Below are 15,528 nucleotides of genomic sequence, written 5' to 3'. Positions count from 1 at the left end.
ACAAAATCCCCCCTGAAAAACCCAAGTCCCACATATGAATCTATTAAACTTCTATTCCCCTACTATATACATTTTTCCATCACATAATTATCTACCTGACTCAGTTCCTTTCCTCTGCAAATCACTAAAGTACCCAACTACATAAACACAATAATTCCCGAGTTCTTTATTCTCTGAAATCTGTGAAGGAAAATGAAAAACTCATACACACTTTGCCAGACCTTTACCAAAACAACTCAATTAGGATTTAACATAAAACTCAAATAGATGGCTACAAATATTATTTTTTACTCTTACATCTTTGCAAGGATTCACATTTTGATTTATAAAAAGAAAAACTAGTTTCAACAATTAAATTAACTAGTTTGTAGAAAAAATCAATTATTTTCTGTAATTAATGCAGTTATTCACAGTAACTGTTACAAATGCAGGCTTGTTGTCATGAGGTTCTAGTACATGTTTCCTAAACTTAAAAAACTTTGGAAAATATATACTTGAACATTTGTTCGAAAAAAATCTTTAGCATTATTTGTCTCTAATTCCTAATGTAAACTAAATTCTACAACAATATACTATTAAACCATACCACCAAAAAATAAAAGAGCACACTCTAATCAAAATAAGCATGGTTACAAGTATTTGAGCCAAATTATACATACATAATCTCCAGGCAAGTCCAAACTGAAAAAGTTCTCAGAGATAATAATTTCATAAAGTCAGACATAATCACAATCATAACAGCACCTTAATCAAACTTTTCAAATAACTTAATTTTTTATTGTTAAAATGAGCTTTTAATATAATATTTAATATAAGCATTTCACTCCATTTCCTGCATTCAGGTACTAAATAATCTCAAAATTCAAATCTTAAAACCAATACAATCCAGTCACTAAAGTGATTTAAATCCACAAAATTTTAAAGATCATGCTTCCAAACACATGTTGCAAATAATTTGTACATATAAACAAAAATGCAATTTTAACAATAAATGCACTCACTTAAAACAATTACTTGGCATGAGAAATTCTCTAAAGGCATAGCAGATTTCCTTGTGAAAAAATGAAACAATTTATATTAGTAGAGTCACTCACCACTTCTTCCAATGCAGCACTTCGCCCAAAAGAACAAGTGAGGTGTGTGAGGCAGTTAACAAAGGAGGAGAAAAGTTCATTTGGAATGGCAGTTAAAACATTTCGAGGGAACACAGTTATCAAGTTGCTGATAATGCTGGAAATTCCCACAGCTTCAGAATCTTCTATTTCAATTCTACAAATCAAGCAATGAGCGTTATTAAGTGGCAGCAGAAGTTACAACTCGTTTCCAAACATGCAAATATTATCACCTATTCATTTTCAAAAGTATGCCTCTGTGTATTAACTTCAAATTACTAACACAATTATACTTCAAAATATAAAAAGGGGGAATATCACTAGTTCCTTTTTTCCCTCTACTACTAAACACCAAGAAAAAACAAAATTCCTTTTTCAGTTATAAAGGGCAAGTATACCTACCCATTGATGGTATTCAGTAATCCCTCAATGAAGTGAGCTAGGTAATCAACTTGTGATCCTTCATCGGGGAAGATGGGTCCATGAAGAGAAGCTAACTGGGCAAGGCACTGTAGAGAATCTTGTGCCATATCTGAATCTTCTCTGATTTTTCGATGTACCTGTTAGAAAGAATTACTAATCCATAAAAATAAATTCTTTTTTTGTAAGGGTCACGTGTCTATCATGACGAATGAGGTAAGAGAAAAATTCATTGTAGCTGTTTATTTCTAGAAAACAGATCTAATTCCTGAATTAAACTAAATTTGAAAATTGGCCCTAAGTCCACTTTACATCATAGGCTGTGATTTTAAACGTATTCAATTAATTTTTAACTAAGGGCTACCTACATTTTGAAAATTGAACTGTCTCCAGCATGTTATGACAAAGAGAGAAACAGATGCCAGCCAGTCAGACATACTGCTACTTCTAAAAACAGTAACGACAACAGTCATCTGTATTATGCTAACTATGCCTAGCTACAGCTTCTTGCTAAAGTTAGCAGACAAGTTCAATCAAGAGTATATAGATGCTTCCTTAGTGGAAGTAAACAGTTGCAGACTTAGAAAACCAATATACTGCTCAATCTCTAGACATTCATTAATTCAAATAATATATAAGCATCCTCTTTCATTAATTCTGAGATTCCCCACAATTTCTTTGTTCGAATCTCACTTTATCCTACATTAGTGCTATTTTATTAACAAATGTTAAAGCTGTTTAAATTAGAACCTTATTTAAATTATATTAAAATCCATTTTAAAGCTTATCTGGATTTCATTTCATTGAGGCAATACTGGCATGAAATACCTGGTGTAGAATATTCCATATCAAAGAAATGCTCCCAAAATATTGCTACCTAATTTTACATAACTACTAATCTCAGACTTTAAAGATGTTTCATTTCTGAGGTCTGATATAATTAAAATAATGCACAAAATACTTTAGTGAAGAAATTATATGGTAACTGTTAATCTTAACCTATACAAACTTTACTTTGTGACCATCTAATCTGCCACAAACTCTGTGACTGCTACAATCCTTCTCATTGCTCCCTACACAAACCTCTCTGTGAATGTCATACAGTTCTGAACTTTATTCTTTATTTGTTTCAGGTCATGTTCACTGTGCCTCTGGGAATCATTTACAAAGTACTTGTGGTCATAACATTTCTCTTAAGTATCCACTGCTGCAGTGCTAAGGACACAGTGAACAGACATTCAACAAATCCTTGTTCATTGATTGATTCCGTTAATTTTTAATCCCTCAATTTTTTAAGATTCCTACATGTGGATGGGACAGCCCAGGCAGAGTGTATATGGTCAGCAAAGTTGAGAACTAAGATAAGAACACCAATATTTATGTGATGAGGAAAGAAAGAAACCATATACGAGATCAAGAAGAATCCATCAAAAAAGTAGGAGGAAAACCTAATATGTGGTTTTTTCAGAAGCTTATGGAGGAAAGAAAAACCAAGAAGTCTGCAAACTTTTGAGGAGCAGAATGAAACATAAAGTATTCCTATATTCAGATGTGATCAACGTATTTAAAGCCTTAATCTCATGCAAAGGCATCCTAGTGGTGTAACGGTAAGGTGCTCAGCTGCTAACCAAAACGTTGGCAGTTTGAGCTCACAAGCGCACTCCGTGGGAGAAAATACCTGGCAATCTGCTCCTGTAAAGATTATAGCCTAGGAGATCCTATGAAGCAGTTTTTACTCTGTCACATGGGGTAGCTATGAGACAAAATCCATGCAATGGGACACAACAACAAGCCCATGCAAGTGGACGTTTATGTGTGCTTAGTCAAATCTAGGGAAATGGTGATGCCCCATGGAAAACTATTTTAAATTAGGTAATGAATTCAGAGTTGGAACTAAATTTAACAAACACTCAATTAAATAAAAAGACAACCCTTGCCATTTTTGTAACAAATAACGTAAAATTAAAATTGTTTATAAACTGCTTAAATCAAAGTAACTAGCTACAAACATATAATTGTTAAAATAACAATGTCAAAAGGGTTAAGTTTTAAATTCAAAAGCTATTTGCATGTGGTAGTTCACAGCTGACAGGAGCAGCTGTCTGGCTTGTCTAGACAGCTGTTCAGATTTGGTGTAGTTGTTTCCAGGGCTGCCAGCAAGTTTTTCACCTTTTCAAAAACTGCTGGAACAGGATCTACTTTCAGTCAAGTGAATAATACAAAGAATTGAACATGGATAGATATCAAAACAATTCCCGTCAGATAAGGCAGGCAACAGGATTTTAAAATTCAGTTACAATTATTCCTTTGATCTTGATAATGCTTTTAGTCTTACCATTCCTCTGATTTAAAAAAAGAAAATCAAAGTAATTAATGCTCTGCCTGAACACTTCTGCAGAAAGCATCTTTTATGGATGGATAACCTTGTTTTAGGTATTTTAAAATATATATCATGTAACTAAAATATTTCAAATGGTTCGATCTAAAAAGAAATGCAGTTGTAAGCCTAGTAAGAAATATTTTCAAAACAAAAAAGAGACTATAATAGTTGAGATCAAGCAAAATAGCTTTTTCTCTTTTTGACTGATGTTTAATTTTTGTTCCAGTCATTATATCTAACTTACATATGCACCCTATCACTGTAGCTCAGCAACCAAAACACACACATATGCACAGACACGCATACACACACACACATACACACACGTTACATACACGTATTTTTTGCCCCAGCTTCTAACCATTGCATTGGGAAAACTCATGGGCAAATATGGAAACATAGCGCTCACTTCTTGATATTTTCTAAATAATAAGCAGGACTATTCAAGTTACTGTTGAAATACATTACTATTCAATCACACTAGCTTAACCCATGACTGATAAATATAATTAGTATATAAAAAGTATACATACTACTAAAAAACAGCAGATCTCAAAGTGTGGTCCAGGAATCCCTAGAGGTTCTGAAGACCCTTTCAGAGTTATCTGTAAGGTCAAAACTCTTTTCATAATATTACTAACACAGTGTTTATCTTTCTGTTTTCATTGTCACACAAGTGTACCATGGAGTTTTCCAGGGACTACATGATGTGTGATACTGCAACAGTTTGAATGCAGAAGCAAATATGAGAATCTGGCTGTCTTCTTATTAAGCCTAACATTAAAGAGATTTAAAAAATGTACAACAATGCCACTCTTGTCATTAAATTTTTTTTCAAGAATTATAGTTATTTGTTCATTAAAATATTAGTTAATGTGTAATTTTTATTATTTTTAAAACAACTATTTTTTAAAGTTCTCAGTTTTAATTTTTAATATGGTAAACATCCATAGCTATAACCCACACTAACAAAAGCTTTTTGGAGCCTTCAATAATTTTTCAATAATTCAATGAGGTTTTAATTTTTTAGTGAGTAAAGGAGTCCTGAGGCCAAAAAATTAGAGAACGTCTGTTCTAGAATATTAAACCACTCATAATTATATAACATTTTTATTAATCGGCAAGAACATTTTCTATTTAATTTCTGTTTATGCAGATATACTAATTCAATGAGGTTTTAAGGGAGAGGCATAGTATGCCCAGTTTCACTTAAGAAAAATACAAATGCATGTACTCTTCTCAGGGGCACATTTCCCTGACCCTTACAACCAGAGATGAAGACAAGACTTACTGTGAAGAAAAGCTCCATAACTCTGCTGTCCAGAAGAGTCTCCCGCCAGGACTCTGTTGGCTTTAGCATCACATTTTGTGAGGATTCAAACATAGCTATATAATGTCTGCCCAGTTATCTGGTGTCAAGGTCAACAATAATAACATTCTTACTTTGTCTACGGAATAAGTTTATACAGTTAAAGCTTTTTCACATATGCTATGTAATTCATGCATGAAGCTATGGCATAAAAAGCATTAAGTCCTGAAAAAAAGAATGCTATATTTTTTTTATATGAATGTTAAGATAACAGTTTGATTATAAATATGTATCATGCTGCAGGGATACAGACTTCAATAACCGGATCACAATGTGATGGCAACAGAAGACAAAATACTAATTGAAAGACGGGTGTCAAAATTTATACAAAAAGAATTTTTACAAATTTATCCCATCATTTCCACAATATTTTATAACAGCTAAAATCTCATATACAAAATGTGAGCCTCCTATAGTCTACTTAGATCACCTGTAAAAACCCATTGCCGTCGAGTCGATTCCAACCTATGGTGACCCTATAGAACAGAGTAGAACTGCCCCACAGAGTCCCCAAGGAGCACTTGGTGGATTCAAACTGCTGACTTTTTGGTTAGCAGTCATAGCACTTAACCACTATGCCACCAGGGTTTCCCCAGATGACAGTATCCAAATATCAGGTTACCCAAAAACCTACAGACACTCACTTAAAATTTCCACAGATTAAAAAGCAATATTAAGCATGCTTCAAATAGAATACTGTCTTGGCATACATAAATTAACTACAACGTATTTATAGGTATTCATGAACAAAATTCACTCAATGATACTACCATACTGGGGTTTCATAAAAAATGAGAAAGCTGATTGAAATAGACAGTAGTCACGTACCCTCTACTTCTAGCCAAACGCCCAGCTAAAATATAATAATTGCACAACACTGTCATCACTCAAGGGGTGGAAAAATTTTAATAGTTATCCCAAACTACTGCATGTAAAAATTAGATATAAATTCAAATGGTATATTTTCATTAAAGCCCAATTAACAGAAAATTAAAGGTGCTGACAATGCTGTGGAAACCCTTTTGTAAAGACTATTGCTTCACACTTTTTACACAGTGTAAATTTCAATATTATTAATGATATCTAATACTATTTTTTTAATACTATTTGGTCTCTAAAGAGTAAGGAGGGGTACTGTAAGTAGATGCAAGAAAAGAAGTCAGTGTTTGTTTCTAAGAAGCCACCCTAAAATGTTTTGCAACTCCATTTGACTGATGAACAAGTGGGAACCTGGAGTCAGGTTCATTTAAGTTTCACTTCTCTCTTCCTTTATCTGCCCCCTTGTGGAGGTGCAGGGGAAAGAATCAACAGCAAAAAGAAAGGAGCAGCGGGAACTTGAAATAAAGTAAGCCTGTATTTTAAAAAGGAAAAAAAAAAGTACGTGAATATTAAGAGTTATGAAAAGTGTCAATATTTTCTAAAGTGGCTTCATTTCCTGATATGGCACTGGCACCTATTCTGGCCTAATGTTAATACTGTACTCTTCACTCACAATATACTGACTGAAAACTAGCTCTTGTTTTTATGTGCCATTGAGTTGATTCCAACTCATAGCGACCCGATGTGATGGCGCACAACAATCTTTACAGGAGCAGATTGCCAGGTCTTTTCTCCTGCACAGCCACTGGAGGGTTTGAACTGCAGACCTGCAGACCTTTTGGTTAGCAGCTGAGTGCTTAACCATAGCACCTCCAGGGCTCCTTAGCTCTTATTACATGTTGTTTAAAAACAGAGGCTTATCTTTTAAAGAAACAAACTGGAATATCAATGGAAGAAATTATATGATGTCTAGGATACACTTCAAAATAAGTCTGGGGACGGGACAGTAGAGATGAAACAAGACTACATGGATTTGTAACTAGAGAAGCTGGGTATTCTCTCTGTATTTGGACAGCTTTAACATTTTTCACAATTGGGGGAGGGGTGCTGAGCATAGGAAACAGATCATCCAAGTAAGGCAATAAATTTTAACTTCATCGAAAATATTCCATTTATTCTTTTCCAGTTTTATTACACTGAATATAAAATGTGTCATTTAAAATATATTTTTGAGGGGGTTCGGGAACTGTTTAGAATTGGAAAGTATTAATCAAATACCTATAGAGTACTGTGTTGGAAACCCTGGTGGCATAGTGGGTTAAGTGCTACAGCTGCTAACCAAAAGGTTGGCAGTTCAAATCCACCAGGCACTGCTTGGAAACTATGCGGCAGTTCGACTCTGACCTATAGGGTCACTATGAGTTGGAATCGACTCGATGGCAACGGGTTTGGTTTTTTTTTTTTTTTGGTTTAGAGTACTGTGTTGTGTAAAGACACAAAGAAAATTTTGACAATCTAGGTTTTTTTTTTTCCTAATCTGACATTAAAATGGCACTAGTTTTTGTTGTTTTTTTTTTTTTCCTTTTGCATACCCAAACCTAACAAGCCAAAAATTATAAATATATATATAGTTACTAAACATTTTCACGTAGGAAAATAACAGGACGTATTAATACCTATATGCTTATAAAAGGTGTCATGGTTTTATTTTTAAATTAGGTTAGACCCAAGACAGATAAAAGGATTCACATAACCATAATAAAATGGTTGGTCTAAAAACAGACCATCTGTCATTTTTCCTTTTAACGCAGCTACCCTGGTAGCTAAGATATACATGTTACTCCCTCAAAATATGACAGGCAGATTTTTCAGGTGTTAGTAACTGCAAGTGAAAGCTAATACCTTCATAGAAGGGGTATTAAACATAGAGGAAGAAGAAGGCAGAAGCAAAGGAAGGAACATTTATGCATTTTGCTCTTCTTGGAAATAGGGAAAATCTCACCCCAAGTGAATGAAAATGTCTCCCACATTCTCACTAACCTTGCTAATTATAATATACCAAGGGGTTCATCATTGTCTTTTAGTAAACGGGAAGTAACAACATCAAAGATTAATAAATATTACAACAGAAAACTAAACCCAAACCAAGATACTTGTGCATTTTTATCCTCTAATTTTTAGATTATAAAAAGTATATACTCCATAAATACTTGTGGATATTTTATATTAAGGGGAAATGGAGATGTGAGTTGAAGAAAGGGTTTTTTCCCGATATGGAATGGAATTAATCGCAACTGCTCACCTAAACATCAGTTTCAAACTAATCCTCAAATCTTTTATATTTTTAAGTCCTGAATTTAGCCTTTCCTAATCTTTTTTTTTAATCTTGGCTTATTTTGAACCACACTGTTCCTACTGTTATATCCATATGGTCACATCTCCTTAAAAAGCTGATGACCCACCTATTTTTAAGAACTGAATTCCTTACACGTTGCCAACAGCACGTGGAGATTTGTGAGTTTAGTATCTGACACCTATCAGAAAAAAATTTCCCCGTAATTATTTTAATACTACATCTAAGTTTTGATTTTCAAATCAAGTGTGGAAGGAATGACGTTTGCTCACTTGTAATGCACCATTTTCTTCGAAGAATTAATCTTCAACACTGCAGGTTTACTTTTTTTTTTTTTTTTTAACAACCTAGCATTACCACTCCATTTTCATAATAAAAATACATACATACTCATTTTTACTATAGGATACAACCATATAAGTACAAATTGTAGCTCTAAAGAACACATAATTATCCCCCAAAGGCATTTTTATGAAAAGTGAAACATAAAAACAACAAAAGGAACAGTATAATCATGAATGGAACAAATTTTTATGAACAAAGCTATTCTGACAAGAAATATGTATATTTCAGTTACCAGACCGCACTATGGAACTATTAAGTTGTTGCCTCTGAATAGGAACTTCTGAAGAGGAGACTGTGTGGGGTGGGAGGTTATGTGGGAGGAAAACTTAGTGTTCATTGCACAGCTTTTAGTAATAATGGAAGGGTTATCATTATACATGTACATGTATTATTTTTTTCAATTTAAAAAACTTAGGTAGAAGCAGATCACAATGTGAGTGGAATAGTGATATACACACCAAGACTATATATGTACATCCAGATAACAAAAGAATAAATGTAATTTTTAATTTGGTATTCCCAATTAATTGACTATTTCTATCTACATGTATAAGAGACCCAAGAAATATTCTTTCTCCCCTAGGAATTCTTAATGTAGAGTATTTCAAAAACATAATAAAAACACTACCACTGTAATTCAGCAATCCAAGACTTCTATTCTTAAGATGGTATTTCTTTAAATGATTTAAAGTTTAAATAAAGCAATACTTTCCTTCTAAAAATAACAATTTTCACTTCCTTTTTTAAAAAGTTTCAAAAACGTTGGTTTACAGTCATTACTTTAACATGGTATATCAGAACATTATATTGCTTTTTTTTTTTTAACCTAAATATGACACCAATAAAAGAGAAGTCTGACAAGTAAATAATTGTTCACTAAATAATTACATATTTTCATGACATACTATTCATCACATGCTAGTCAGATTCTGGGGTCCCTGGGAGTTGCAAACGGTTAATGTGCTCAGCTGCTAACCAAAAAGTTGGAAGTTCAAGCTCACTCAGAGGTACCTCAGAAGAAAAGCTTGGTGGTGATCTACTTCTGAAAAATCAACAATTGAAAACTAAATTGAGTACAGTTATACTCTGACACACATGGGCTTACCATGAGCCCAAACTGACTCAATGGCAATTGCTTTTTAGTCAGATTTTATGAGATTTATGAGTCACAACAGATTGACAAAGAGCTATCCTTTACCACGGTTCAAATCAGAGTGTTTTCAAGAATTCTCTTGTGCTAGGGCTTTATACAAGGTCCCTAGGTGGCACAAATGGTTTACGCTTGACTGCTAACTTCTAAAGATCTGTGGTTCGAACCAACCCAGCTGTACCATGGAAGAAAAGGCCTAGTGATCTGCTTCTGTTAAGATTATAGCCAAGAAAACCCTTCAGATTCAGTTCTACTCTGTAACACTTGCAGTCACCATGAGTCTGAATTGACTTATGGCAGTCAACAACAACAGGGCTTTATATTTTTCTAGAAGAAATACTGAACTCATGTAATTTATACTTTGTATCAGAATAATTCATGGGTAACCAAAAAATAAAAATAAAAATTTTAATCAATAGAGTTGTTTTTGGTTTTTTAATAATCTTTTTAAAAACTTGTTATTCACACCTAACCTAACTTCACTTTCCCATGTTTTCCCCAAATTCAAGAATCAGGAGTTATAGTACAAACTACAGTTCTGCCACTGTATCAAACAGAAGCCTACTCCCTCTTAGCAAGAGTTCCATTGTTCAAATTCTGAAGTGTTAAAACCCAACCAGTCTTCAAGCTCAACACTACCTTAATCCCCTGGAAAATCAGCTGCACCTAGATGTAAATTCAACTGCACCACAATATAGTGATGAGTTAACTGTAACTCTGTTCCCTAACCCCTTCTTTCTCGCTCTAAAATTCTCTACCTAGTAAAGCTCACATCTTCTAGAAATTAAAGGCATGTAAATGTACCCTATTCTGTAACTCCACAACCAGAGACAAACACACAGTAGGCTAAGTACCAAAAGGACAGAGTTTAACTGTACCCTGCTACTGACTGTCACTGGGTAATTCCTAAGCCTTGTGTCTCAACTTCTCAAAACAACAGACATTTTATCATTAGTACATACATCTTAACATGAGGGAAAAATGTCATCTTTGGCAGTACACAGGTCCTTACATATGCAAATAAGTTACTGTTCAACTACGAATACCTTCAGTAAGGGTAGCAATTAATGGCAGTGATTGACAGAAAATAATTAAATGAATCATATAAGAGCTACAAATTATCCTCAAGCAAATAAGCAGAGTGAAATTTTCCACTAATTCTAATAAATTCACAATATAGAAAGATCTTGTAGCAACAACGGACATTTTTCAAAAGAAGAAAATGCTTTCTCCATCTTCCCATATTCTTTTAACGCCATTTCTTCAGTAAGACAAAGTTTCAGGAGTGAGGGGAAGTCAGCTATTTCTTCTTAAATGCTTAATCTTTTTCACTATTTATTCTTCTAGCAACTAAAACTGCTATCTCTTTTCTTGGCAAAGCACAGCACCAAAGAGCCCAGTCTTACAGACAAAACTTATTCCAAGTAGCCATAAATCCTTGAAGTGGCCTCCCCTGAGTGTTCTCCCAAGCCTTGCCACCAAATAGTAAGGCTGACTTTACTTAAATCCTAATTTAGGTGAAAGTTTCTGATCCCATTGCCATTTTTTAATTCAGTTAGCTTTCCCCAAAGCTAACTGGAAAAAAAAATTACCAAAACCAAATCAGATCCACAAAAATAGAATGCCAATAAAAGACAATGTAACCAAACTAAAAAAAGAAATGTTACTGAAGCCAACATACCATACACACCTGCCACACATTCTTATTACAAAACGATATTGCCATTTATGATTAGCATTGCAAAAACCCTCAAGCATTTATGGATACCAGGTGAACTAAAGCCAAATAATATTAGCAGCACAAACATTCAAGAACTAAGATAGGAAAATACTTCTGGATCACGTTCCTTGGTTAACTAAATAATAAACATTTGTTAAAACATCTAGTACTAATCTGACACTATGCTAGGCACTCACAATTCAGTGGGCAGAAGCATGGCCCAGGCTTTCACGGAACTCTTAACAGTGGAGTAAACAGACATTACTCAAATGAGCTAATGAATGGAAAATTACAACTGAGAAGTAAGCCAAATGAGAGAAAATCATGTGTAACATGTATATTAAAAACCATAGCAGAAGCCTGATTCATCTGGGGTATACAGCTGAGGCACAATCAGGACCTGACTAGGCAAGGAAGGGAAGAAGGTCTCCAGACACGGAGTATGCCTTGAGCAAAGATCCCAGGGCAGAAGGGAACTAGGCCTACAAGTGCAGCTATAACAGAGCAGAGAGAATGAGTTCTAAGAAGGAGGTAGCGATCTGGCCATCCAGGACCTTATAACCCATGTTAAGAATTTTTGGCTTTAGTCTAAAGGTAATGATAATCGAGTGAGAAATTTTAAGCAAGTATCATTATTAGGCTGCCATTCCAAAAAAAAAAAAAAAAAAAATGACTGGGTACAATATGGGGAATGGACTAAAAAGGAGTAGAAATAGCAGCAGGTAGACCACTTAGAAGGTTAATATCCAGGCGACAAAAGTTTAGATTAAGGAGGTAGCACCGCCGACGTCAATGGATACAATATATACTTAGAAAATATAATTACCAAGACTTGGTGATAGAACAATATAAATTGAAGGAGATTACACTGCCACCTCTGAAAGACGAAAACAGATAAAGGGATCCAATTTGGAAGGAAGAACACTGAAGTCCATTTTGGGTATGTTTTAAGATGAGTAGGCAGCTATATATATATATATATATATATATGTATATGTATATATGTCTTGAATGAAAAGAAGGGACTGATTGGTGAGTTGGCCATGAACAAAACTGAGTAAGAGGGAACACCAAAAAGTCTAAGACAAACCTTGAGGAAATTTATCATTTAATATTCTGGTAGCGAAGGAGTAATTCAAAACAAAAAACTACTGAGAGGCACTGACATACGCACAAAGAGAGGAGTGTTTCAAGAAGAAAGACAGGGTTCAAAGAGTTCCAAGTAAGATGAGAATGGAAAAATATCTACTGGATTTAGCAATATGAAGGTCATTAGTAAACACAGGGAGAACACATTGAGGAACTAAGAGAGGAAAACATTGATTACAGAAGTAAAAGAGTAAGGGGAAAGTGAAGAATGGAAACAGAGATAGGAAGGTAATGAGAGGACAATGTTAGGCCAAACATGAGTTATCTATTATGATTAAAAAAAGTAAATAAATAATTAAGCTGATTCAAATCTGATGGGACAAACAGCTATTTCCCATTTATTACTCTCCAGAGCAGTAGAAAACACAAGAGGAGGGATCATTGATAGTGGCAGATTATTAAGAAGGCGAATGGGATAGGATCCAAAGCACAAGTGAAGAGCCCAGCCTTAGAAAACAGACTGATGCTTCCCTTCCAGTGTAACAAAAAGGAAAGGGGAGGTTCTTACAGAAGCCAATAATGTATAGGAAGTTTGGTAGAAGAAAGTGAATGTCCATCGAAACCCTTCGCTTATTTCTGAGGTGGACAATGGTGTCCTCAGAAGAAAAGTGGGTTTCAGTTAAGACAAGGTGGTAGACAGGCCCAGGAAGAGGTTAAGGACATAAGGGGGTATGCTTATCTAGGAAAAGGGGACAGAAAGGATGCTAAGTCAGGGGTTTAAAAGTCAGAAAAACAGGGGGATGATAGTCTGATAGAGGACCATAAGACCAGGATGATTTCTTTGGAAAGCAGTAATCTAAAACAGAATAAAAAGTACAGTGGATTTTGTCTCAATAGTCTCTTTCAGCAGATTGACCACAGGGCATAAAGGTCAGAGGAATTAGCTCACTGGGTCAGGGGGTGATTTTGATTATCTACAAAATCCAGGAGTATATTTTACACCATCTAGGCCTGAGACAGGGGATGCTTTCATAAATCACCTTCTGCACATACAAAGATGGATAAATAGATGGGTGGGAAATAGCTTAGACAGACAGACAGGTGCCATCAAGTCCACTCTAACTCATGGCGATCTTATGTACAACAGAACAAGACACTACCTGGTCTTGTGTCATCCTCATGATCAACAACACGTTTGAGTACACTAATAAGCCTATTGCGTCAATCAACCTCACCAAGAGTCTCCCTCACCTCACTGGCCCTCTACTTCATCAAACACGATGTTCCCCTCCAGTGACTGGTCCCTCCTGTTCAAAGTAAACAAGTCAGACAATGCTATGCTGTGACCCATAAGACTTTCACTGGCTAATTCTTCTAAGTAGATCACCAAGCCTTTCTTCCTATTCTGTCTTAGTCTGGGAACTCTGCTGAAACCTGTGCACTATGATTAAACCTGATGGTATTTGAAACAACAGTGGCATAGTTTACAACATCATAGCAAAATGGAAGCCATCACATTCCATAAATTCATGGATGAGTGGCGGGCACATATAAACCCTACATCAAATAATCCTTAAGAAAATGACAGTTTCCAGATGACATGATCATATATATAGATAATCCTTAAGAATCCACTAAAAAATCTACCAGAACCAATGAACAAGTTCAGCAAGGTAATAGGGTACAAGATCAACAGACAAAAATCATTTGTATTCCTATGCTCTAGCAATGAACAATATGAAAATGAAAACTTAAAAACAATTGAATCAACAATTGCACTTTAAAAAATAAAATACTTAGGAATAAATTTAACAAGTGCAAAATGTCTACACGGAAGACTATAAAACGTTTTTGTTTTTTTTTTTTTAATGAAAGAACGCCAGCAGGGAAAACAAATCACATATTTTGAAACTGAACAATGCCCTGCTCAAAAAAGACTGGATTATAGAAGACATTAAGGATGAAATAAAGAAATGCATAGAATCCAATGAGGATGAAAACACTTCCAATTTGAACCTTTGGGACACAGTGAAAGCTCTGCTCAGAAGTCAATTTATATCAATAAATGCACACATCCAAAAAGAAGAAAGAGCCAAAATCAAAGAATTATCCCTACAACTTGAACAAAGAAAGAGAGCAACAAAAGAAACCCTCAGGCACCAGAAGAAAGCAAATAATAAAAATTAGAGAATCAAATGCAGTAGAAAACAGAAAAACAACTGAAAGAATTAACAAGACCAAAAGCTGGTTCTTTGAAAATTGATAAACCTCTGGCCAAACTGACAAAACAAAAACAGGAGAGAAAGCAAATAACCTGAATAAGAAATAAGATGGGCGATATTACAACAGACCCAACTGAAATTAAAAGAATCATATCAGATTACTATGAAAAACTGGACTCTAACAAATTTGAAAACCCAGAAGAGATGTATGAATTCCTAGAAACACACTACCTACCTAAAATAACACAAACAGAGGCAGAACAACTAAATAGACCCATAACAAAAGACGACTTTGAAAATATAATCAAAATACTCCCAATAAAAAAAAAAGCCCTGGCTAAGGGCTTCACTGCAGAGTTCTAGCAAACTTTCAGAGAAAAGTTAACACCACTACTACTAAAGGTATTTCAGATCATACATAAGGATGGAACACTTCCAAACTCATTCTACGAAGCCAGCATATCCCTGATATCAGGTAAAGATACAACAAAAAAAAGAAAATTATAGACCTATATCCCTCATAAACTTAGATACAAAAATCCTCAAAAA

General features: G+C 34.7%; 1 protein-coding gene across 10 annotated transcripts in view; it reads right to left on the bottom strand.

Moving 5' to 3' along the window:
• XPO4 (exportin 4) overlaps positions 1-15,528 on the bottom strand; it is a 188,329-nt gene that overhangs the window by 58,664 nt on the left and 114,137 nt on the right. For 9 of the 10 annotated variants that reach the window (XM_023553113.2, XM_010593941.3, XM_064275361.1 and 6 more), the window contains 3 exons: positions 5,204-5,316; positions 1,515-1,672; positions 1,095-1,269 (listed from right to left, as the gene is read on the bottom strand). In XM_023553113.2, coding sequence (XP_023408881.1) covers positions 1,095-1,269; positions 1,515-1,672; positions 5,204-5,316 — 446 coding nt within the window. The remainder of the gene's footprint in view (positions 1-1,094; positions 1,270-1,514; positions 1,673-5,203; positions 5,317-15,528) is intronic. The other variant, XM_023553115.2, reaches the window with a different exon arrangement.

Source organism: Loxodonta africana, chromosome 23 (genome assembly GCF_030014295.1).
Source record: "Loxodonta africana isolate mLoxAfr1 chromosome 23, mLoxAfr1.hap2, whole genome shotgun sequence".
In the NCBI taxonomy this organism is placed as follows: Eukaryota; Metazoa; Chordata; class Mammalia; order Proboscidea; family Elephantidae; genus Loxodonta; species Loxodonta africana.
Note: the sequence above shows the minus strand (reverse complement) of the source record. Positions and strands in the feature narration are given on the sequence as shown.